Raw genomic sequence first — 23,650 nt, 5'->3', positions numbered from 1 at the left:
TCCAGCCTGGGAGGCTTTTAAGGACCTGCTCGGCAAAGCTTTGGCTGGGGCGATGCCGCTGGGGACGGCCCTGCTCCGGGCAGGGGCTGCACTCGATGCGACCCGAGCTCCCTCCAGCCCCCGGTGTGTGCGGCACCAACCAAGTGACCCCTCGGCGCTGCTGCAGCCCCCCGCTGCCGGCTGGCGCCAGACGAGCCAGGCAAACGCCGCGTGCAAAGGGTCTCAGCCTGCGCCCCCCTCGCCTCGCCTCGCCTCGTGTCCGCCCCGCCCACCCGGCGGGCCCGAGGGGGCGGGGCGACGCGTGCGCACTGAGAGCGCGGAGCAGGCCGCAGCCCGCCCAGCCCAGCTTGAGCCGCCGCCGCGTCCCGTCCCGTCCCATCCCCACCGCCACGATGATGATGATGGCGCTCAGCAAGACGTTCGGGCAAAAGCCCGTCAAGTTTCAGCTGGAGGAGGACGGCGAGTTCTACATGATCGGCTCCGAGGTACAGCCGCGCCGGGTCGGGCCGGGCCGCGCTGGGAAGCGCCCTGCGGTGGGGGGGAGACGGGCTGTGAGCGCCCCGGCACCGCCTGGACACCCCCCGATTGGGGCAGGGGGTCACGATGGGCACACGCGCGCGCACACACACACACACACACACACTCTCACTGATTGAAGCAGGGGGTCACAATGGGCGCGCACACACACGCCCCCCGTTTGGGGCAGGGGATCACGATGGGCACACGCACGCACACACACCCTGATTGGGGCAGGGGATCACAGTGGGCTCGCGCGCGCGTGCACACACACACACACACACACACACACACACACTGATTGGGGCAGGGGGGCACGATGGACACACACACACATGCACACCCCGTTTGGGGCAGGGGGTCACGATGGGCACACACACACACATGCACACCCCGTTTGGGACAGGGGATCACGATGGGCACATGCACACGCACCCTGAGTGGGGCAGGGGATTACAATGGGCGCACACACACACACCCACCCTGATTGGGGCAAGGAATCACAATGGGCGCGCACACACCCTGATTGGGGCAGGGGGTCACGATGGGCACACACCCTGATTGGGGCAGGGGGTCACGATGGGCACACGCGCGCGTGCACACACACACCCCCCTCGATTGGGGCAGGGGGTCACAATGGGCACGCACACACACGCACACCCCCTGATTGGGGCAGGGGATCACGATGGGTGCACACACGCACACACATACACCCTGATTGGGGCAGGGTGTCATGATGGGTGCACACATGCACCCCCCGATTGGGGCAGGGGTCATGTTGCTCACGCACACTCTCTCGCACACAAACACTTTGGCCCCTGACCGACCGACCCCCGAGTGAGGATAGACGAGGGGGGAGACTCCCCATGACAGCGCCTGGTCTCCGGGCACTCCGAGCCATCAGCAGCCCCTGCTGGGCCTGGCAGACAGGCCGCCAGCCCCACGGGGCTCGGGGCCTGATGAACAAGGCTGGATGGGGGTGAAAGAGCTGCCCCTCCCCCCCACCCCAACCAACGCTCTGGGCTCTAGGTGGGGAACTACCTGCGCATGTTCCGGGGCTCCCTGTACAAGCGGTACCCCTCGCTGTGGAGGCGGCTGGCCACCGTGGAAGAGAGGAAGAAAATCGTCGCATCTTCTCACGGTAAGGCCCCACGCATCTCGTCCTAACACCTCATGCACAAAAGGAGTGTCTGGGAATGGGACCGGGCAAAAACCATCTAATCACCCCCCACCCCTGAGGGAGCTCTCGTTGAATGACAGGAGACTAAGGCTTTTCTGACTTTTCTCAGGTGAATTTCATTTGCTGTAGCAAGCATCTAATCTAGTCTGCTTGCTCGCTGCTCCTGTGGTAACAGGGCAGGAGGGTCATGGTGCTTGTTTGGAAAAAAATATATCCCCCTGCTTTGTCTCCTCTCTGGGATCTCTCCACATGACATGGGAAGATCAGTGTGAATGGTCGCAGCTTCTAGAGCTGTTGTAATGTGAGAACTGCACCAATAGGAACAAAGCAAAGTCAAAATTTTGCTGTCTTGGGAGTTTGTTTCCTTGTTTCTCTCATGAAGGAGAACAAGCTACTTGAGTTTTTTGGGTTTTTTGGAAAAAAGAAACATAACCTTATAGAAACAACAGGCCTGGAGCATAACAGGCTTCTGTCTCCTTCTTCCTCTGAGTTTCCTGCTGACTTGTCGCTTTCTGTTTTTTTTTCCAATAGAGTCACAGCGGTCTCACAGTCCCAGAAGATGTAAGTCTTATCAGCCTATGTTATTCTTAGCTTTGCTGGACAACGAATCCCTGTTCTGACCCCTACTGCTGTACAAGCATATTCGCCTCTTCTGGGTCATTGGACTCGTTTGCCCTCTACTTTGGCTCTTGCTGCCTTGAAGAAGGATGTATTTTTCTTAGTGGTTGTGTTTGTTCACAAGCTTATGTGTGGGTTTTGTGGGCTGTCTCCAGATATGAGGGGGACTGCCAACCAGTCTCCCAGTTCTTGTTTTTACCTGGTTTTTACAGGCGCTTGTCCTATCTGCAGTGGAGTCTAGCTTTGACTAATGCTTTTGATTAGTGTGTGCAACAAGGGCACACTGCTGACTTGTATTCAGCTTATTGTCCACTGTAACCCCCAGGTCCTTTTCTGCAGAGCTGCTGCCCAGCCAGTCAGCCCCCAGCCTATACTGGTACATGGGATTGTTCCATCCTCTGTTCTGCATTTAGCTTTCTGTCTCCTTTCTAGCCCACACTCCAGGCCTCATTAGTTTCTAGGATGTCTCTGTCCTGCAGTGGGAGCAATCAAGCACCTCATTAAAGGATGCTACATGAGCATCAGGTCTTAAGTCCATGATGGCACTTGTGGATTTGTGGTACAGGAGTAAAGCTAGGTGTCAGCTCATTTTCCTGTCTGTAGTCATTTTATGTTCAAAAGAAGGAACAAAGAGAGTGGTCTTTAACTTGTTGCTGAGGTGTGGTCCCAGGTAAGCAGATTAAGAAGATTTTTTTTATATATCTACAGTGGGAACTCCAGGATAAAAGACATTTTCATCTGATGCACGTTAGATTTAATATTTAATGAGGACTTGGACATTTCCAGTCATTTTCTTGCAGGAATATTAAGGTTTGTTATTAAATAGCTCAAGATATTCCTTTTGTCCTTACAAAAAGTGGTGCTTGATTCTCTAATAATAGGCCTTAGCCTTCTGCTCTAGAAGCACTGGGTTCATAGCTGAGCTGTGGAAAAGCTTCATTCTGGCACTCTGAACTCTTGTTTGATATACTGATATCACAGCAGAGGTCTCCACTGTCTTTTGCAACAGGCCTAGTGCTGTACAGCAAGGTTACAGCATAAGGTCAATTAAGTACATTTGTAAGGACAGATGAGGGAATCTATCCTCGTCCCTACCCAGCAGCAGAATAGCAGTACTTTTGTCAGGCAGGTTCTAGCATAGCAAAACCCAGTCAAGTAAAGAGTAGATGTTCTGCTGCCATTCGCAAATTTTGTTCAATCGCCAGCATTCAGAGTTTTTGCATGGGGTCTACATCCTACTCCTCCCTGTCGCTTCAAGGTATTGAGTTAGGGTGCCATAATATAACCCACTAAAGAAACAGTTTTGCCTCACTTGACACCAGAATTAGAATGAAAGTTCTTAGAGTAGAGGCAGTCCCTTGGACTTGGGTAGGGCATAGGACAGTTGGGCTGGAGTGATTTGGAATTACTGTAGTATGAATGTTTCATGTGTGCCCTGCATAAGAACATAAGAATTGTCATTTACTGGGGCAGACTATAGGTCATCTTGCCCAGTATTCCATGTTGCACAGTGGCTGAAAGGGAGAGGAAGGGGATACACTGCGTACACAAGTGACGGATCAAAAATCTGCTTTAAAATGGAGCTGTTCTTAAAGGGATGAGATGAGGAATCCAAGCTACCAGCAGCTGTCTAGAGTCTGAAATAGGTTGCCAGTAGGATTGAAGGTTGAGTACCCCAGAATGCAGGAGAAGCCCATTAGAACAACTCTTCTGCTTGACAGTGTTTCTCATGTTAACCATTCCCATGCTTTCTGGTTACAGATCACGGTTATACAACGTTAGCCACTAGTGTGACACTCTTGAAAGCATCTGAAGTGGAAGAGATCTTGGATGGAAATGATGAAAAATATAAGGCAGTGTCTATCAGCACAGAGCCTCCCACCTACCTCAGGTAATGACTGTTGCTGAGGGTAAGATCAGTGGGAGTACTTCTGAAGAGCTGACCTACCCTGTTGGAGCTAACATCAAGCCAAGATGTTATTTAAGGGCTATTGCAACTTTGCATTGCTCAGCATGGCTCATGGTAATAGGTTTCATTACATGGAGATCTGTTGATAGGCAAGGATTTGTCTGCTTGTGTGAACAGATCTGGTCAGCTGGAAAACCTTGATACTTGGTGACATCGGTTATTCTCACTCAATTCTAATGTGTGGCATATGCAAAATACATGTATTCTGCACTGTTTTGCCATACTCTGAAGTTGTTTTCATATTCTCAGTGGTCCTTTTGCCACATACAGGAACAGAACCCAAATGTTAATCTGGTATTTAAAATCGGTTGTATGGGTGTATATCTCTTCTGGTAGGGAAGACGAAGTAGGCAATGATCCTGATGTGATGAAGAGAGAGATTTCCTCCTAGATAGAGTGGGAGACAGACATGGGACTTCAGCTTCTAGTCTTAATTCTACCTGACCTCAGACAGTTCTCTTAAAATTTCTTTGCTTGGGTTTTCCTGTCTGCAAATGGAGTGTCATGCATGATTGGGCTAAGTCTGTCATGGGTAGTTTATGAAGAATTTTGAGAACTTTGGGGAAGAAGCGGTACAAAATGACCAAGTGGCATTAGTTGTCATTTGGATCCTTCATTCCTGGCAGGGACCGGTAGGGATAGGTGAGTGCCTGAAACAAAGTAAAACAAGAGGAAATGAAGAGGTGAAGGGGAGAAGGAAGAACTGGCTGGTGAAATGGAACTAAGATATATGCTAAGTAAACTTCTGAGATGGTATAGCAATGCCTGTTACAGCTGGCTCAGATTAATTTTCAAAAACACTAGTCCATCACTCCCCTAACTGGATAAGTGTTCTCTTCCTTACCAAAGGGAGATTTCTGAAAGGAACCGTGCACCATTTAGCTTCCCCAGTCCCACTGTGGGAGCCCCCACACTGGCGTAGAGCTGCATAGACCTGCATGCTATAAATAGTGGTGTTCTGTGCTTGAGCATTTGCCACTTATTGTCTCTTTCCTCAGAGAGCAGAAGGCCAAGAGGAATAACCAGTGGGTGCCCACCCTGCCCAACAGCTCTCATCACCTCGATGCTGTGCCGTGCTCAACCACCATTAACAGAAATCGCATGGGCAGGGACAAGAAACGGACCTTCCCACTCTGGTAAGCCGCTCGCTGCATGACGCCCCATTAGGGAAGAGCTGTGTATTCTCTGAAACAATTACACTTGCATCAATGTCGGTCACCTCAGATGCTAGAACAAGCTGAATTGTGGTCCCACTCTACCTCCTGCCTTGGTGCATGTGTTCTAGTAACATCATACGTACTTTCTCTGTGGCTGGCAAATGTGTTGTGATTGTTTTATCTCAGAGAAAGCTTGACCCAAGCATTGAGGGAGGCAAACCTACTAACCCAGGAAGGACTTCCTCAATTTATTCATTGTCACATTGATGCATCTATTAACCATAAAGCAAAGGCATCTGCTATCGCCCTATGCCTGTAAGCCATAGTTGCAGAGTTCGCATAAAGACTGATTGTAAGGTGGGGGGGTGGGAATGCTCCTCTAAATTCTTTCCTTTCCCATGGATGCCAGTTCAATGTTTCAGATGCTCTGTGTCGTTATCTTTTGTGTTCAGCTTTGATGACCATGACCCAGCAGTGATCCATGAGAATGCGTCGCAGCCAGAGGTTCTAGTTCCAATCCGGCTGGACATGGAGATCGATGGGCAGAAGCTCAGAGATGCATTTACGTGGAACATGAATGGTAAGTAGGAGGCTGAGCTTTATCTAACGCACTTGAAGGGAGTGGGCAGTATCCATTCTAAAGTTGCTTTTGAGACACAAAGTGCACTCTTGCAGCACATAGGCACAGCTTTAAAGGCATCATGTTTCATTGGGGTCTCATTTTCTTGTCACATCCCTTCCGGTCCACGTGTCATTGCAGCTGATTGTAGTTATCACTGGGAACATGCTTGTAACCTAACACTATCTTTTGTAACGGGTCTGTTTTCCTTGCCCTGAGTCATGCACAGTGACTGCCCACCTTGATGTGACAGTCTTCTCCAGCCTTCAGAGGCCTACATACAAAAGCATGACAATAGATTCCTCTAGTCCAGGGGTTGCCAACCAGGGGTACGAGTACCCCTGGGGATACTTGGAAAGGTGCTAGGGGGTTTGCACAGGCGGGCAGGACTGAGCCACCACCCACCACCCCATGCCTCCTAGGAGCAGGTGCTGGGAGAGCTTGCACGCAGTGGCACGGGGTGGTGGATGGCGGCAGTGGCCACTGCCGCATGCAAGTCCCCTCCCACTCTGCATCCAGCCACCACCCCTGCCCTGCTCCACATCTGGCTGCTGCCACCAGAAGGGGTACACTCCTTAAAAAAGGTTGAAAACCCCTGCTCTATTCTCATTCCTAGGTGTTCTTTACTTGATTGCAGCTAGTATTCCCATTGAACAAATACAAGAAGTTGATGGTTGCTTAAGTACATTCATTGTTTAACATGGCAGAGTCTAAATGCCCTTCACGAGAGAGAGGTGAGAACCTGGTTAAATATCCTTCTGTACAGAACAGGCCTCATGATTTAGAATCAGTGATCAAATGGAAAACACCTAACTGGTGACTGCTTGCAGTGAAGTAAGTGAATATGTGTTTTTTCTTTCTCCATTGCCCTCAGAAAAGCTCATGACTCCAGAAATGTTCTCAGAGATCCTCTGTGATGACCTGGATTTGAACCCACTGACCTTTGTCCCTGCCATTGCCTCTGCAATCCGACAGCAGATTGAGTCCTACCCAACTGACAGTATCCTAGAGGACCAGTCAGATCAACGAGTTATTATTAAGGTAAGAAGGGAGGGAGGCTTGACCAGAGCTGGATTACTTTGTAGCAGCAATCTGGTGTGCTGGAAGGAAAAGCATGTGGGCTTAGAGAGCCAGGGAGTTGCTGCCTCCCACTCCTGTGTCTAGATTCTATCTCTAGCCTTTTGTGTCAGGGCCCTGGTGGCAGATTGGTGAATGCTGCTGGTCCGTGCCAGGAACTGATAACAAAGAGCTCAGTTTCCTTTAATATACAGAATGCTGCAGTCCCAAAGGAAGGAACACAGCTGCATCTTGTACAGGGGGGAGCTGGGACTCCTCACATTGTGGCAGGAAAGAGCCCAAAGACAGGAGTTTGAGTCACAGACAACCATCTTTTTTGCCCATTGCTTTTCCTTTTGGTTATCTTTACTTCCCCTCTAAATGAGTGTGACCTTGATGAGATAAATTTAAAAAAAAAGTGGGGGAAGAAGGGGGGTTTAAGAAGCAGAGTCTGACTTAGTCTCTGGTATTGTGTCCAGCTAAATATCCATGTAGGGAATATCTCCCTGGTAGACCAGTTTGAATGGGATATGTCGGAGAAGGAGAATTCACCAGAGAAGTTTGCACTGAAGCTGTGTTCAGAGCTCGGGCTGGGCGGGGAGTTTGTCACCACCATCGCCTACAGCATTCGAGGACAGCTGAGCTGGCATCAGAAGACTTACGCCTTCAGGTACAGAACAACCTTATCAGGCCTATGGCCTCTATAGAGCTGTTGGAGAGGTAGGGTGGCTGGGGCTCTGAAGTCTCCTTTTTCTTCATTTCTGCAACCCTTGGTGAATGTGTTAAATAGAGAGCATCTTTTATAGGGAATCAGCTTTGGAGGCTATTCAGATGTATTGTGCCCTGACTCCTGTTCTGTTCCTCCAAATAATTTTTGCTTGGTAACAGGATATTGGGTTAAACTCCTGGGTTCTTTTTCAGCATGTGAAACCCTCTGTTCATGAGACATCTGGTCCCTATAGGGATGCTGATCAGCTGGGGGATAAGCAGGAGGGAGATACATGAATGCCCAAGTAGTAAAGACCTCTTTCACACAAATCTGCTCTTGCACATTCAGTAAAGCCAGTGTTATGCATTGGCCATATCCTAGGCAGTGTTGGCAGCTTCCTAGAATGCCTCACTGCAAATCCTACAGATGCATCTCTTTTCTTCACTGTCTTGTGTGGTTCACTGGCTTAAAATGGCTGCTGCCACAGCGTGGCTGGGAAGCAGACACCTTGTTCTGCAGAACCAAAATGCCAAGCTTGCTTTGGAGAGATGCTGTTTCCGTGCAGTCCTCACTGATGTAATTCATGTCAGATGTGGTGCCCAGTTTGGAGAAGTCGAGCATACCCTGACTTGTATGAAATGTGCAGACCCAGCTTGGCATGACACAACTCAGCTGTATCAGGGCAGCACTTGGGGAAAACCTAGTTTCATAGTTTCTAGGGTCGGAAGGGACCTAGGCAGATCATCTAGTCCAACCCCCTGCCATGGCAGGAAAGAGTACTGGGGTCAAACGACCCCAGCAAGATGGTCATCTAACCTCCTCTTAAAAACCCCCAGGGTGGGGGCCTGCACCACCTCACTTGGAAGCTGGTTCCAGACCCTGGCCGCCCTGACTGTGAAGTAGCGCCTCCTGATGTCCAACTTAAACCTTCCCTCCGCCAGCTTGTGACCGTTATTCCTGGTCACTCCTGGTGGCGCTCGGGGGAACAGGGACTCCCCCAGTGCCTGTTGATCCCCCCTGACTAGTTTATAGCAGGCCACAAGATCCCCCCTCAGCCTTCTCTTCTGGAGGCTGAACAGGCTCCCAGAACTGGATGCAGTACTCCAGCTGCGGCCTGACCAGTGCCGCATAGAGGGGGAGGATCACCTCCTTGGTCCTGCTTGAAATGCATCTGTGGATGCACGACAAGGTACAGTTGGCCTTCCTAGCCGCCTCCCCACACTGCCGAGCCATGTTCATCTTGGAGTCAATAATGACTCCAAGATCGTTTTCCACCTCCGTGCTGACAAGAGGGGAGTTCCCCAGCCTATAGGTATGGTGCCGGTTGTTCCTCCCCAGGTGCATCACCTTGCACTTGTCTGTGTTGAACCCCATCCTGTTCTCCTCCGCCCATCCTTGTAACCTGTCAAGGTCCGACTGTAGCCTGTTGCTTCCTTCTATTGTGCCCACATCCCCCCACATCTTGGTGTCATCAGCAAATTTGAACAGGGTGCTTTGCACCCCCTCATCCAAATCACTGATGAAGATGTTGAACAGGGCGGGGCCGAGGACCGAGCCCTGCGGGACCCCACTGCCCATGTCCTTCCAGGCCGAGAAGGACCCATCCACTACCACCCTCTGGGTGCGGCTCTCTAGCCAGTTGGCGACCCATTGGACTGTGTGGGTGTCTACGCCACAGTCCCCCAGTTTCCTAATGAGAACGGGGTGAGAGACAGTGTCGAAAGCCTTCCGGAAGTCCAGGAAGACTATATCCACTGCTACCCCTGCATCCAATGATTTAGTGACCTGACTTTGAATGCTGCACCCCAGACCCATGCAGAATCCAGGACTTATCAGCTCTGGAATCTGTTTTGCATTATCAAAAATAGCAAATGCGTTGCCTTAAACGCCAGCCAATGCACAAAGCACCATTTGGGTTGAGAGCCTCGTTTTGACCTATACATGTGCTACATCCAGTCTACAGATACCCCCTAATACAAGTGCTGTGTTACTGACATTCGACCAAATTCTGGGTTACCCAAGCAGTAACGGTTTCTGTTTCATCTTGGTGATTAGAGGCGATGCAGACCTGTCAGTCACGCTCTCTTTTACAATGAGTACTGCTGGCTGTTTCTGTCGGCTTCCCACACATTTGTGTTGCCTCTGCCATGACTGACTCACGAACTGAGATATCTTACAATCTTCTTCAGACACAAAGCTCTGACTAAAATAGCAACTGCAGTTCTGTTCACTGGCCAGACTTGAAGCTGTCATGAATCCAAACCTTTTTCATGGCTGGGATACAGCGAGTTCAACATTGATTTATTGTCAGGATTCCTAACTCATCTCTGGTGATAATAGTTTCCAGTTTTATTACGAAGGGCCCTGTGGTGAGTTACATTGCTGAGTGTGCAGGTTCTGAACATGTATTTATGAGGTGGTCTCTGGCTTGGCCTGGTGTTTGATCTTGGCGCATTATATTATGCACACTTTCTTTAACTGAAAGATCGGAGTTCAGCACCTTGGCTCTGCAGAGGCTGGGGGAAAGGAAGTGCTTTCTTTTGTTTTTTGATAATTCCCTGTGGCCAAGTCAAGCTGTCAGAATAGCATCCCCCAGTGCTTGGAGGAGAACCACATCCAGCCCTTCTCCTATAAGGGAGGGGGGCCCAACATGGACTTCATTGGGAAACAGGAGTGTGCAGAAATAGAGAAGGGGCATTCCTCTGGGTTTGCTGCTGGCACAAGAGGCTTCTCCATAGAAAGATGCTTCATAACGGAGTAAACAACAACAACTAGGTCTTGGTACTTTCTGAGCGGTTGCTGGTTCTGTGCTACACCCGATGATAGACTCAGTGAGTGATTACTGCCATCTGCTCTGGACTAAAAGGTTTTTGGTCAGCTTACTGGTTTTGAAGAGCCCCAGCCAGCCAACACAGGCTTTTCACAGAACTGGTCTTGATCAATGTACCATTGTCCTTTGCTCCTCCCAGTCCTTGTGGGCTGTTCTGTAGTCCCAGGTTGCCACAGCTGCATTGGAAAATAGGCACCCAAGTGCTCCCTGTGTCCCTCTTGGCACTACAGTTTCCCTCAAGATTATATCAGAGCCTCCATCTCCACTTCACAGTGGAATTGTGCAGTCCTCTCCAAAGCAATATATAGTATTAGAAAATGGAAGGAGTCTCCATGTTTACCAAGATCAGCTGCAAGAGGACTGGGTATACCTGAAGTTTGAAGAACAGTCTCTCCTGAGAGGAGTTCTGGGTTTAAGCAAGAGTAAACCTCATTTCTTGGCTGTATGCCTGCCCCATGGATGTCTTGTCTCTTGTTACCACACCTGCAGCTGGTGAAGGCTGGCTCATGTCTGCTGATGCAGTTGGGGACTGAATCAGTGCAGATCACTGATTCAGGTGAACCAGGGCACCTTGGGTACCACCAGATCCTTTGAAGGGTGCTACAAGGTGTGAAGAAGATGAACAGATAACCTAGGTTGAACCTCCTCCCCCACCCCCACTACTGCCCAGCCCCTGTGTAAGGAGGTGAGCACTGTAATATGTAATTTTGCCTTTGAAATTGGGTACCACTCAATTCACAGAAGTTATAGGGGGGATGCCTCAAGCCCAGCGAGGGGCGCCTCAAGCCCAAAAAGATTGAGAACCACTGGTGCAAATGGTACTTCTGGCCTTGTCTGTGGTAGAAGAGGTGGGAATGCTAGCCTCACTGGGAAGCAAACCCTTCTGCAGCACTGATGGAGAACAACCCGGTGGCTGTGGGTGAGCACACCTGGGGGCTCAAGCTTCCTTCTCTGGCTTCCCCTCCTAGTTCATGTTTGTGACAGTGCTCACAGTAAGGTAGACCACGCTGCCCGATCAGCACACTGGGCAGTCTTCTGCACTGGCAAGGAACCATTCTGCTCAGTTTAGCTGCTCTACAATTCCCTGCAACAGCAGATCCCATACCTGTGGAGCGCCGCATTTCTTGGCACTTGGCTCAGGCTGTAGTAGAGTAGGCACAGAAAGCTGCTCTCCCCCAGCTCTGCCAGCAGCTCTGGTTTGAATGCCAACCACTTGCAGGTTGATTGGCAGCTCTCCCCCAGGGGGCAGCTTGCCCAGTACATAACCATCACTCCTTTACAGTCATCCTAGCCTATTTCAAGCATGGTTCTACTTGCCCATGTTCAGGCAGTCAGGGGCAATCGTTTACCATCAGCCTGTTCTACCCAGAACACTTGCCTGGCCTGACCTATTACAGAGGGTTTGCAGATAGATCATGAGTCCAGTTTGTAGACGGCACGTTCTTCAAAGAGAAGACAACCCATACAGCAAACAGGGAGATGGGCAGCCCCATGAACAGAGGAATCATCAGTGTCTGAACTCTTAGCCCTTGTTGGAAAATCCCTAATTAAAACCTGGTTTTCCTTTGTTGCCGCATCCTTTCCTTCCGCTTCTCCTCAAGTAGCTTTGAAACCTCGCAGCCCTATTTTTCTGAGATTCTGTGATTAATGTTGTTTGGGTTCTGTGGTCAATTTGTTCCTGATTTCCTAAACCACATTGTTGGTGTCTGCAGGAGAGACATTCCATGGATGTAGGGAAAGGGGCGGGAGAGACATTCCATGTATGTAGGAAAAGGGGCTGCCTCAGCAGTATCAAAGCAACAGCCTTTATCTCCAGGGACGGAGTTGGGGGAATCACGCGGGTCTTAGTCATCAGGGGGAGAGGTGAAGCTGTCTTGTTGCATGACCTCCAGTGGGATTCCGTTTTTGCTGGTCAGCTCTGTTTGTGCAAAACAAGGGCAGAGCCTGGAAGCTCAGTGTAACAGGACAGACCTAGGAGCCCTCAGGCAGAGCTGTTCCAGCCTGTATTTTCAGGCAGCTAGACAGGTGAGGTTGGAATGGGACCCAGGAACTTCTCTGGTGCCCGACCCCCGTCCCCACCCCTGCTGCCTTAAAACATGTTCTCTGCCCTTCCTTGTTGTGCTGGGGGAGCTGGTTCTGTCTGCCCCCAGACACTCGGGCCGCTCCCTGGCTGTCTGCATCGATGCTACCCAGGCAGAGAGAGGACAGAGCTTTGTGGCTCACTCCACTGAGTGCCTGTGGTAGCTGGTGCACTACATGGTCCTTCCTCCGGCATGTTGGCAGCCCTGGCCCTGGAGTGAAGCATGTGGAAGGCCAGGGTGTTGTTACAGACCCCTCCCCTCTGCCTCAGCTAGTCCATGAAAACATAGGGGCCAACACAAGATTGGTGCTGGAACCATAAATCCTTTGGTCCCACCTCATAGCTCCACCAGTGTCTTCTGGGCACCACAGGGCTGGGGTAGTGGAAAGGCAGGGACTGCTTCACCAGCTAGGAGGCAGCAGTTGGCTCTGGACTACAGCCCACTCTGAGTTGAGAGAGGGCTGTTCATGTGAATGGCTTGAGTAGATGGCAGAGGGACTGAAAGTACCTGTGACCTAGACATCCATTGGGAGTAGGTACAAGAGGCCTTCAGTGGTGTCCAGGCCCTGTTTCCCTAGCATTCAGCAGTTTGGCTCCTTCCTGTGGCTCCATGGGCTGAGACTGGCCAAGTGTGTGGGCCTGACCCGGCACAGGAATGTGCCCCCAGCAGCCAGCTGCACCTGCAGGAGAGCTGCCTTGCCCGCACGTGTCCTGCGGCAGCACTTGCTGCTGGAACTTGGGGCAGGCGTTTGCGCTGTGAGCCTTCTCGTGTTTCCAGCCCAGCTGCCTCTGCTCAGGAAGCCCCTGGCAAGGCGCAGGAATAGAGAGCACACGGCAGGACCTTGCCTGGGTGCCGCTGCTTGTGCCCAGGGTGGGGGCAGGGACTGCTCGGACAGTGCCCAGCTTAAACGGGCCTGAGGCCACAGCCTCACAAAATGGCTGCATGACTAGTGGCTATACAGTGGGCCAGAGTGAGCGGGCCGCGCTGTCATCATGGCTCAGTCATTTGAACTGAAGGAGGTAGCAGGGGCTGCCAAGGGACAGGATCCTCTTGGTGTGCCAGGCCACTCAGCATTGCCATTGGCAGCTGAGGAGCTGGGTGATCCCTGTTCGTAAGCACTTGCTGAAAGTCCCAGAGCTGCTGTGACCCTTCCTCAGCCTTTCCACCAGCCAGTTGCAGGACGAGCCGGGAAGGGAAGGGTTGGAGCTGGTCAGTTGCTTGGCCATAGAGGGAGACTAAACCAGGCTGTTGCTGCAGCCCTTGTCTGATGATTGTTGGCATTAGTCATTTCTCCTCCCCCCACCCCAGCCCTTCGTGAAGCGAGAGGGAATTGTTCCATCTGCTTTGAAGAATCCCCTCTTGCCAGTACTGAAAGGAGATGTTTGCTTTGAAGTAGCTGGATTCCAGGGAATTGCAGGCGCCATGTGAAGCCTGCCAATGGGGCGCTGTCAGGAACTAGATTGAATCAAGCAGGCTGAGGAGCTAGTGCCCAGACAGGGCTGAGAGCCATTAAATACCACTCCCTGCTTTTATGCCTCTCTCCAGTGTCTGGGTCAGGGCCAAACAGTGGAAGGGCTTATGGTTCTGTAGCGAGGTGCAGAGTGGGCTTTGCTGATCTCTGTCTCTGTTTCAGCGAGAACCCACTGCCGACCGTGGAGATCGCCATTCGCAACACCGGCGACGCTGATCAGTGGTGCCCCCTGCTTGAGACCCTGACAGATGCAGAGATGGAGAAGAAGATCAGGGACCAGGACAGAAATACAAGGTGCCACTGCCCGCTCCAGCAGCTTCATTCTGGCCCCACTCTGGGCTGGAGCTTAAGAGCTTTGATGTTTCATTTTTCCTGCCAACTGGCAGGAGTTCAAACTCCTGCGCCAGAAGAAGCGGTTGGGGGTCTCGCGCTTCAGGATATTAAACTGTTATCACATCACCCACAAGTGCCTTCACGTGTTAATTTAACCCTCTCCTGCTTGAAGTGAGCTTTTCCTAGTGCTGCCCCCTCATGCACTGGGATCTGCTCCTGCAGGAAAGCATTAATTTAAAAATAGCCAAGCTTGCCATGCTGTGATGCCAGCAAGAAAGAATCTAACACCTCACTTATGCTGCTTGAAGGAGGAGTGAACACGTTGCAGGCTCCAGCCTGATTAGCCTGTTTCTTTGTTGGCATAGATGGGAGCACTGTGGGTTGCAAGAGCAGTTCTGCCCCATTTAGGGAAGGAGCTACAAAGCAGCAATCTAAGGGTAGTCAGATGAGGGGAAATCTAAAGTGTTAGCAATACAGATGACAGAAGACTAACAGGACCCTGGACAGTGTGTCTGCTAAGGCATCTCCTAGTAGCGTCCTTAGCACCTCCTTTGATTCTGCCAGTGGCAAATACACCAAACCCTCCTGGGGCTGTGGGGATAAGGATCTCTTTGTACACACCAATTACTCCGTCAGTCTAGGATGCTGATCAGCAAGCAGAGAGTCTAACATCCCATGAGCATATGGAGGATCTTGCCCTTCAGTATTTATGTGAGCTGGATGGGTACACTTCTTCTGCAGCATCATTTTTTTCCCCATCACTTACTGTGCCCTTTCCTCTCTCTCTCCTTACAGGCGTATGAGACGTTTGGCCAACACTGCTCCAGCCTGGTAACCTCCCCCAGCATGACTATGGTGCTCATCCTACAGGTTCTATCCCTCCTCCTCTCCCCGGAAGGAACTGGGACTGGCAAGGGTTCGTCTCGCATCTTTTTGTCTCAGAGCGGGGACTCACATTCCACTTGCCGAGTAGTCCATTGTACTGCTGGCTTCTGCCCCCACCTGTTTGCTTTCATGCCATGTGCCAAGAAGGTTGCGGTAGCACGTCAGCCAGCTGAGACCTGTGGCAGCTGTCAGAGCCCTCCTGTACCTCTGTGTGGACTGTGTAAGGATCTTTTGTATAGGTGCAGTGTGCACTGTTAGGATAACTTTTTAAATAAAAGGAATGCGTAACACCTGGTGTGAGCTCAGTATTGTGGGTGCATGGGAGTCCAAAGCACGTTCCTTGGTTTCATGGTTATTAAGTAAGCTCCTGGCGTACCTCTAGTGCTACTGGATGCAATGCTGAAGAGCTGCTCTGGTGGAGTCCTCTCCTCTACTGGCCCCTTTTGTCAGGGCTCTAATAGATTCCAGTCCTGTGTTGTAAGACTGGGCTGAGACTAGTGAGGCTCATAAAGCATGAAAGTAGTGAAGCCTGACAGTGTAGTCTTCATTGTGAAAGACCGGAGCATTAGTAGTCTAAACCGGCCCCGGCTAAATTGAACCTTCAGGGATGGGTACTTGGCTGGCCTGCTGGGTTACCATGGTACAAGTCACAGCTCCTGTTTAAGATGTAAAATTCTCTCTGAGTAAGGTCAGCTCTGAAGTGGGCTCTTCTCAGACTAAATGGCTGGAATCCCAGGTTATGGAGAGTATGGCAACCCCAGCCCCGCAAACGAGCATGAAGGACACAAAGGGAATTTGCATGTCAGTTGTTAAAACTATGTTTTTCCTTCAGCAAGAAGCTTTGCCCCTGGTCACTGATCAGATTGGTTCCAGAGCAGTCAGGTCCTTGCTGGTAGTAAATAAATTAAGTCTGATAACTAACTCAAGGCAAATAAGAGTGCGTGTTCTCCAGTTCCCTTAATACTTTCATGTTAGGATTCTATGCTGCTGGGCAGCCAGTAGAGGCTGACCCATCCCCAAGAGTCAAATTATTCATCTGCTCTTAAGGCATAAAATCTTCATTCAAAAAAGAACCTGATTCATTTGCCCACAGCCAAAAACTGGGTTCATGTGGAATTAGGTCAAGAAGTGAAAGGGCAAAGCCCAGAAAATTCTTGATGGGGAGAAGGGAGATGCAAATGCTAAGTCCTGCTGGGGCACTAGGCCTAAAGCTGGTGCCCTCGTAGCCACAGCACCAGAGGACAAGCCAGCAGCTGAGGGGAGAAGCGTACGTGAAACTGCAGCTGAGGGGACAAGTGCATGTGAAACTGCTGTGGCCTTAAAACCTGTAATTGTAGCACTTGTTTGAACTGCTGAGGTGTGTAGGGTTACTTGCAGCTCCAGTGACACCAGATATTTAAAGCTGTAGGAAGCTGACAGTGTTAGTCCAGTTTGGCAAATCCCTAACTGCTCCATTGCCAGAGATAAGCTCTAGCCTTGGCCCAGGCTTCTTTCCAGGAAGTAAGAACAGAGACCTGTGCTGAGGATGGAAGTGAGGTCCATCCAGGTCTTATTCCTGGTGAATTTTGTAGGGCTTGTTTAAATGAGGAACACCTTGGAAAGGCTCTTCCACGCTGAGAACCTTTGTGCAGTTTGGAAGTGCAACAAGCAAAACCACAGGAAAGGTCCTTCACACAGGACAGCTACTGGGTTTGACAAGCAGACCCCACCTTCCTACTTGAAACCAGAGCAGTCTCAGGCAGGACTGCAGTGGAGAATTCACTCTGGTTCAGTGAGAGCCTGCACCAGCTCTGCGGTAGGGACAACAGCGGGACCTTCCACTTACAGACACATTCCTGTTCTAGACTCACTGCCAGAATATCCAGGTGCCTTCCAGGAATGCAATTAACTGCATGTGTCTGTCTTGTCTTCTCTCCCCACAGGCAACTGCTGTATGTAGATAAAGGCTTAGTTTGATTGCTGTACTGAACCAAGGCCAGCCTTGTTATTCAATAAGTGCCAGAAGAGAGTGAGTAGGAGATGGACAGACCTAGTTACGGGGCCAGAACAAGCCTGTAATCTCTACAGCCAATCTGCAGGGCCCCTAGCTTAATTTCCTCTTTGTGCTGCACTCAAGCCCTCCCCCATTCATTCCCAACACTTCATATGACACACAGACTGTGAAGAATCAAGGTGCAAAGCAGACATAAATCAAAACCCATTCATCTCTGTACCTGAGGCACAGCTGTCTCCTGGCAGCAACAAACATTCTGCTGAAAAATATAGATTTTAATGTAAAGAATCTTTTGGGAACAAAAAAAATGTCTAAGGCTAGGGAAGGAGGAGAAAGCAGATCAGAAGGAATGAGATGTTTAGGATTCTCCAGTCTTGGCAGTGCTTATATCTTGCCAGAAATGAGTAACACAATGTAGCATGTTGATGGAAAGCAAACGAGGAAGGATCAGCATCCCTGGGAAGGAAGGCAGATAAGTCCTTGGACAGAAGGTGGGGGGGTCTTGTCAAACAAGAAGTCTGTAACAGCTAGAGGAGGACCAAGGGGCTTCTGAGGCCAGCTGGTACCTACTCAGGGTTGAGTGAGTTATTGTGGCTTTTTTGTCCGTATTTACAGCTCCCAATTCTCTCACACCACCTGCCTAAACAAGTTCATGCTCTTCCATCTGTTCAAACACCATGCTCCAGCAAACAACGCAGAACAGAGAGCACGGGCTACCCATATGGAGAGCAAAATGTTACAGAATACAATGGTGGCCGGAGCCATTCTTCAGACAGGATCTGTCCGTAGGGTGCAGCATTACTCCAGTGGGGAGGCAAAGTCTGGTTGCATGAGATTTCTTCCCCCACTATTGCGGATGCTGCTGGTCCTCTTCTTGCTGTGCCGCTGGCTGGGTTTCTGGCTGGTCCTCAGGGAGCGGGTTGTAGTTGGGATCCTCTTCAGGGGTGTCAAATACCATCCTCCTGGCAAGAACAGGCCCACCAGAAGAGCAAGCTGAGCAAGGGCATGGGCATACATCCCTTGTAAGCACTTCAAAGGGGAGGGGGAGGCTGCCACTTGAGAGCATGGATCAGCTCTTATAAGTCTAAACAATTCTATGACAACACAGGTTAGCTGTACCACCCTGCCTTTACCCTGGCAGAAGTAGGGTTAATCCTGTAGTGGTTTTGCTATATTTGCATGACTACAGAATCACAGGGATGTTACTGGTTGGCTCCTAACAAATGATTTCTCTATCCTCAGCTAGCAAGATCACTCTGTTCCTTCCATCTGGACCAAGGCCTGACAGGAAAGAAACCTCCCCAGCCTCCTGGGAACCTGCCCAGGCCAGGCTCAACCCTTGCTGTCTTAGAGAAGCAGCAACTTAGCACAGAGGTTTGTGACCCCCTCTCTTCCTGGGCTTCCCTAGCTCAGTGAAATAATCAAATCACTAGCTACTCCCCCAGCATCCAAAAGCATCTTACTGTTCACAAGCTCCAGGAACCTTGCTTAGAACTGAACTCAGGAATGCTTCCCTGGCTTAAAACGTGCACGTGGGAGGATGCCAAGGGCCACTGCAGGAAATAAGAAAGCTTGACCCCTACTAACAAAAGGAACGAGCCAGGCACAAAGGCAGCAAGGTGCACAGATGTGGCGCTTTCCACAGCTGTGACACCCTGGATTGAGACCACAGGCATGCATTCAGATACTGGGTCTTGCCAGGAGCAGGTGGCAGGAACAGCCCCTGAGGTAAAAGGCAGACTAGCTGGCTCCTGCTCTGCAGATGACATGGGCGGGTGGTGTCACACTAGGGCTCAAAAAGGAGGAAAAACCTTGAGTGCTGCTTACAGGAAGCCTGGTGTTAGGAGCAGTTTCTTCCCTCCTGGCTGGTTGGGAAAGACGTCCTCAAGGAAGTAATAGATGTGGCCCACTGCAATTCCTGTAGAAAAAGGAAGGCATGGGGTGACCCTCAGGTGTGCCTCTTCAGTGAGAGAGGAATTTCATTGTGATCTGAGGAATCGGCATGTAAACACTCCTCCCGCCAGCCACGATACTATGTGCACCCCATGGCAGAAGCCCATGTCACCTACTGCCATATGCATGCAGCTTATAAGCCAAAAGCCTGCTCCCTGGAGGTCTCAGGCAGGTAACAAATTACTGGGGTTGGGGCAATACTAGTGGAATACTGCACTGCTAGCAGAACTGCAGGAACGGGATAGGAGCAGCAGCCTGTTTTCTCTCTTGGCCCCACCAGCTATGAGCCAGAAGTGGACTGCCAGCTGGCACCGCTGCCACTTGCAGACAGCTGGAGGCTCTGCCAGTGTTGACCAGCACAACACAGAGGTGCTCTTACCAGTGACAACTTATTCACAAGCCAAGCTAGCCAATGGTCCTCATTACAGGGCCACTGTGTCAGCTAAGACAACCCGCTAAGGCTTCAGCGTGATCCATCAGACAGTGGTATGCACACAGGAAGGGCCTTTTTCTTACCCAGCAGGTCAATGATAATGGAATTGCCCAGCAGCAGTGAGAAGCCCATCAGAACCCAGGGCAGGAAGGGGGCCTGGAAGTTAAGCAGCCCAAAGAAGTTCATGCGGATGTAGGGGTTCCTGCGGCTCCACACGTACACCAGCATGATGGTGAAAGCCTGACCCAGGAAGAAGAGGCTGGCAAAAAGGCCAAAGAGCTGAGAGCTATGGAGTCAAGGAGAAAAGCAGGCTCAGCACATGGTATGTACCAGAGCTACAGGATAACTGGACAGACTCACAAGGCCCATCACGTGCAGGAAGCTTTGAGACAAATAGGCCCAGAAGATACTAGGCAGCTCAGTACAATACAGTGCCCACAACTCCAAACCCTTCCCAGGCAACTGGAGGCACATCAGGCCCCCTCGCCATCCTCACACCAGTCCATCATCCTAGGACAGGAAGGTGAGCAGTGTACACCCACAGCACCATTTACATTTCAGCCACTCCATGAGCAGCTGCCACAGGCACCTTGAGAGCACTGCGGGGAGGCATCTCTCCTTGGCAGCACAATCACTTTGGTCGCTGAGGACACCAGCCTCTTTGCAGAGGCAGCAGCTGCATTCTTGTACTGGGCACTTTACAAAAAAGCCAGGGCTTTCCCTAGCCTGGAAGGCTTATTGCCCCAGGCACCTTTATGGGGCTTCAACTGTACATATTAGGGGGGATTGGTCAGGTTAGGGCTGCAGAAGACTCCAGACAATGGAGCCTGGACACCTGATGGTGTGCAAATCTCTCAAGAGGGTCTGTCTTAGCTGCCAGTGACTTGATCACTCTGCTACCCACGTTACTAGCCACACCCTGCACCTCTCACCCAGGCAACAGGGACAGCCATGGAGCCCTCCCTCATCCCTGACCAGCCTCCTGTAAGACTGGCAGAGGGCAGTGAGGTTTTCCAGCAATCATTCAGTGCCCGCTCTGCATGGAATGGCCCTTGCTGCTCTTGGCAGGCAGTGTGCACAGCTGCTATTCCCTGCAGAAGCCATCTGGCCTGTCCACACCACTGCCCACAGTGATGTTTATTCCCTCACAGCCAGCACAGCATGCATCCAGCCTTGCCCCATGTGGCTCGCCACAGCCCTCTCTTTCTCTCCTGCAGTACAAGAGTATGCAAACTTTGTGCTGGCAAGAGGGCCTGAGGACCAACATCCTCCAACCTAAGGGGACAGCAGCCAGCTGTTCACTGATGCCCTAACCCACTGCCCTTGACGAAGCAGCTCTAGCACCGCTGACACCTGGCACATCTAGTGATCTCAAAGCAGTCTGTAGGGATGGTTAAATTCAGCTGCTCCCTTTTTACCTGTGGGGAAACTGGCAAGGAGCAGCTAACTGCATTGGCTCACAATGAGTCAGTCAGTGTTTAATCCAAAAATAATGGTGTCCCCCCACCCCCTCTACTCTGCCCCCTCTGCCTTCCCAAGCTGCTGGAGGAAGAGAGTTGGTTCCCCTACCAAACCAGTCCTTGCTCTGAGCCAAGCATGCCAAAAATACAACGGGCTCCTGGCTGCTAGGACCTGAAGTGAGATGACAGCTCTCTCACTCCAGTCACCAGCACCCCAGCTCTGAATTGCAGCCGTGGCAGAGAGAGATTCTGTACCTCACTGCAATGGCCAGGAGCCAGCCAGGCCTGCACCTTCCTGAACAGTCCTCCAAGGTCCCAAGGAGCAGCCAACACTTTTGCAGTAGGTTTTGTAGAAGATACACAAAAGCTCCTGCTCCTTGGAGCCCTTTCCCAGGTCCCCACAAACCTCTGACTACCCAGTGACCCTAAAGCAAAGGTCTACAGGAGTAAGGTTTTACACAGCCTCATCCCCCTTCTGCACTTGAGACTTAAACCCAAGCTTAAACTGTTTCAAAGTATGGGCCAGACCCTGCAGCTTGTAGGAGGGTTGGCAAGTGACTAAGCACTTAACACCTCTGTAGCAGAGCGGAGGCGTCTGCTCAGGCAGCATTTGCCTGTGAAGATAAGCGCGGCTCTATGGGAAGATGGCATCATGTGGGAAATCTCTTTCCTGATGGTGGGTGCACCAAGCCCCAGACAACAGAGTCCCCACCCTTCTCAAGGCAGATTTCTTGTGCTTAAGATGGCTCCAAAGCTGAAAGAGACTGCATATAACAGGTATCCCATCACACAGCGGTTATAAGCACGTACTGCAGAAGCTTCTCTCTCAGTCTGCTAGATTCAGGGCCAGGACCTGCTTTCAGCTCCATGCATACACACAGCACCTCGTTTTTGCCACTCACTCAGAGTTCAACACTAAGCGTTCTCCGTTTTGAGTGCTGCTAAGTCCCCACGTGCCAATTGCCTGGAGAGACTAACATGCCATTATCGAGCAGTATCTGCCCCCCTGAGATGGAAGCTTAAGAACTCACTGATTTCACCTAATGATGATCTCGGGGTGGCTCTCTTTCAAGCTAAGCCTACTGAACTGCTTGTTTCCTGCCCCCAGGGTCACGCATCATCTTTATCCCCAGCCACATACATCAGCACTCCTGCGGTCGGTTCAAGGAAACAGTTTCCCCCTTTATCCTTTGCTTGATACGCAGACAAGCCCCTTCGGGGGCACAGCACAGCCAAAGGAATTAGCCACCAGGGCTGCCTGTCTGCTGGTGGCAGCCTGACAGCCTGCAGCCTCGGTACAGAACAGCCCTCCCAGGCACACCAGGCATGTGTCAGATGGAAGTGGCACCAGGCCTCAGACCACAAGGTCTGCAGTCAGAGTTTTGGCCCCTGTTCTCTCTGGGAAGCCGGGCTCCGGGCAGGGGCTCAGGCTACCAGAGAGCTCAGGAGAGTTTGGAGTGAAAGAAACAAGTGGGCAAGTGGCCTATTTATACAGTCTCAGAGGAGCCGGGACCAGAGGGCCTCCACCAGCTCAAAGGATACTGTCATGAGAAATCCCCCGAAGAGAAACATGAAGACAAAGTCTGCCGTCCTTCCCCGGAAGGAGCCTTCCTCTAGCATGCGGCAGTACCTGTACCTGGGAGCGGGGGACAAGGGAGGGGTTGCAGTATAGGAAATTAACAGCTGGGTGCCCTGCACGCCCGGCCGTCGGCGAGCCCACCGCGGAAGCAGTTTCACCAAGGGAGCTGCCAGCCAGATGCCCACCCCCAGAGCCAGGCGCCGCCGTCCATCTTTCGCCTTGAACGACCAGTCCGCAGGGAGATGGCAAGCGCCCTGGTCGACACGGCCTTACGGCCCCCCTCACCGCCGCACCGGAGGAGCGTCACAGCTGCCAGGGCTGGACCGGACCTCGCAGATCATCGGCCCAGGCCCCCCGCGCCGGGGGCAGGTGAGCCCGGCTTGCAAGCGGGTCCTGGGGAGGGGCCTTCCCCGGCGGGGGGAGCCTGGCCGCGCGGGGCAGGTGAGGCAGGAGGAGGGCGGCTCCGGAGACAAAAGGATACAGAAAGATCATGTTGAAAAAGAAACTGAATCCCAGGGGCCCAAAAAAGAGGAAGTTGGTGATGAGCCTCCAGACCTGCAAGAGAAGAGGCAGAGGCAGCTGGAGCGGGAGCTGGGCCTCTCCCACCCCGCCGGGGGCCCAGCACTGGCGGGGCAGGGCCAGGGCCGGACCCGGACCAGGGGCGGGTGTGGCGCTCACCTGGAAGCGGCGGAAGATGAGCTCGGGGTTGAAGTAGAGCTGGAAGGGCGTGATCAGCTCCAGCTGCTGCAGGAGGCACATGGGTCGGCTCGGGGCGGCTCAGCCCGCTCCCCCCCCCCTCCCCCCCCGC

The 23,650-nt window shown here is 51.7% G+C and overlaps 2 protein-coding genes and 1 long non-coding RNA gene across 6 annotated transcripts in view; 2 read left to right on the top strand and 1 right to left on the bottom strand.

Moving 5' to 3' along the window:
- Positions 1 to 297: 297 nt before the first annotated feature.
- SMARCB1 (SWI/SNF related, matrix associated, actin dependent regulator of chromatin, subfamily b, member 1) lies at positions 298 to 15,736 on the top strand. Its single transcript, XM_006019896.3, has 10 exons — positions 298 to 485; positions 1,546 to 1,657; positions 2,228 to 2,257; positions 4,076 to 4,205; positions 5,282 to 5,419; positions 5,893 to 6,020; positions 6,934 to 7,100; positions 7,595 to 7,785; positions 14,369 to 14,500; positions 15,335 to 15,736. The coding sequence occupies exons 1-10, from the start codon at positions 393 to 395 to the stop codon at positions 15,372 to 15,374; spliced, it is 1,161 nt and encodes a 386-aa protein (XP_006019958.1). The 5' UTR covers positions 298 to 392; the 3' UTR covers positions 15,375 to 15,736.
- LOC102385096 (derlin-2) lies at positions 4,229 to 23,650 on the bottom strand. 3 transcript variants are annotated; one of them, XM_014518151.2, is made up of 6 exons: positions 23,521 to 23,650; positions 23,324 to 23,397; positions 22,806 to 22,899; positions 19,887 to 20,082; positions 19,245 to 19,335; positions 4,229 to 4,933 (listed from the first exon to the last, which is right to left on the bottom strand). In XM_014518151.2, the coding sequence occupies exons 1-6, from the start codon at positions 23,599 to 23,601 to the stop codon at positions 4,897 to 4,899; spliced, it is 573 nt and encodes a 190-aa protein (XP_014373637.1). In that variant the 5' UTR covers positions 23,602 to 23,650; the 3' UTR covers positions 4,229 to 4,896. The 3 variants fall into 3 exon arrangements, with proteins under 3 accessions (XP_014373637.1, XP_006019960.1, XP_025055064.1); XM_006019898.3 differs by lacking the exon at positions 4,229 to 4,933 and adding an exon at positions 17,678 to 18,379; XM_025199279.1 differs by lacking the exons at positions 4,229 to 4,933; positions 23,324 to 23,397; positions 23,521 to 23,650 and adding exons at positions 17,678 to 18,379; positions 23,028 to 23,203.
- The window catches only part of LOC112549612, a 4,048-nt gene continuing 3,478 nt past the window's right edge, over positions 23,081 to 23,650 (top strand). For both annotated transcript variants that reach the window (XR_003093120.1, XR_003093118.1), the window contains exon 1: positions 23,081 to 23,211. This is a non-coding gene — a long non-coding RNA (uncharacterized LOC112549612). The remainder of the gene's footprint in view (positions 23,212 to 23,650) is intronic.

The sequence above is a fragment of the Alligator sinensis genome, unplaced genomic scaffold (assembly GCF_000455745.1).
Source record: "Alligator sinensis unplaced genomic scaffold, ASM45574v1 scaffold505_1, whole genome shotgun sequence".
NCBI classification, from domain to species: Eukaryota; Metazoa; Chordata; order Crocodylia; family Alligatoridae; genus Alligator; species Alligator sinensis.
The sequence above is the reverse complement of the archived record's forward strand: the minus strand, read 5'-3'. Positions and strand labels throughout refer to the sequence as shown.

Excerpts from the sequence above, each read along its gene's own strand:
- SMARCB1 (XM_006019896.3), top strand. The coding sequence starts at position 393 with ATGATGATGATGGCGCTCAGCAAGACGTTCGGGCAAAAGCCCGTCAAG. Across the intron at positions 1,658-2,227 it reads AATCGTCGCATCTTCTCACG|AGTCACAGCGGTCTCACAGT; the intron begins GTAAGGCCCCAC and ends TTTTTCCAATAG. Across the intron at positions 14,501-15,334 it reads GACCAGGACAGAAATACAAG|GCGTATGAGACGTTTGGCCA; the intron begins GTGCCACTGCCC and ends CTCTCCTTACAG.
- LOC102385096 (XM_006019898.3), bottom strand. The coding sequence starts at position 23,601 with ATGTGCCTCCTGCAGCAGCTGGAGCTGATCACGCCCTTCCAGCTCTAC. Across the intron at positions 20,083-22,805 it reads TCGGGGGATTTCTCATGACA|CTCTTTGGCCTTTTTGCCAG; the intron begins GTATCCTTTGAG and ends CATAGCTCTCAG. Across the intron at positions 18,380-19,244 it reads CTCCTAACACCAGGCTTCCT|GAGGATGGTATTTGACACCC; the intron begins GTAAGCAGCACT and ends TGTTCTTGCCAG.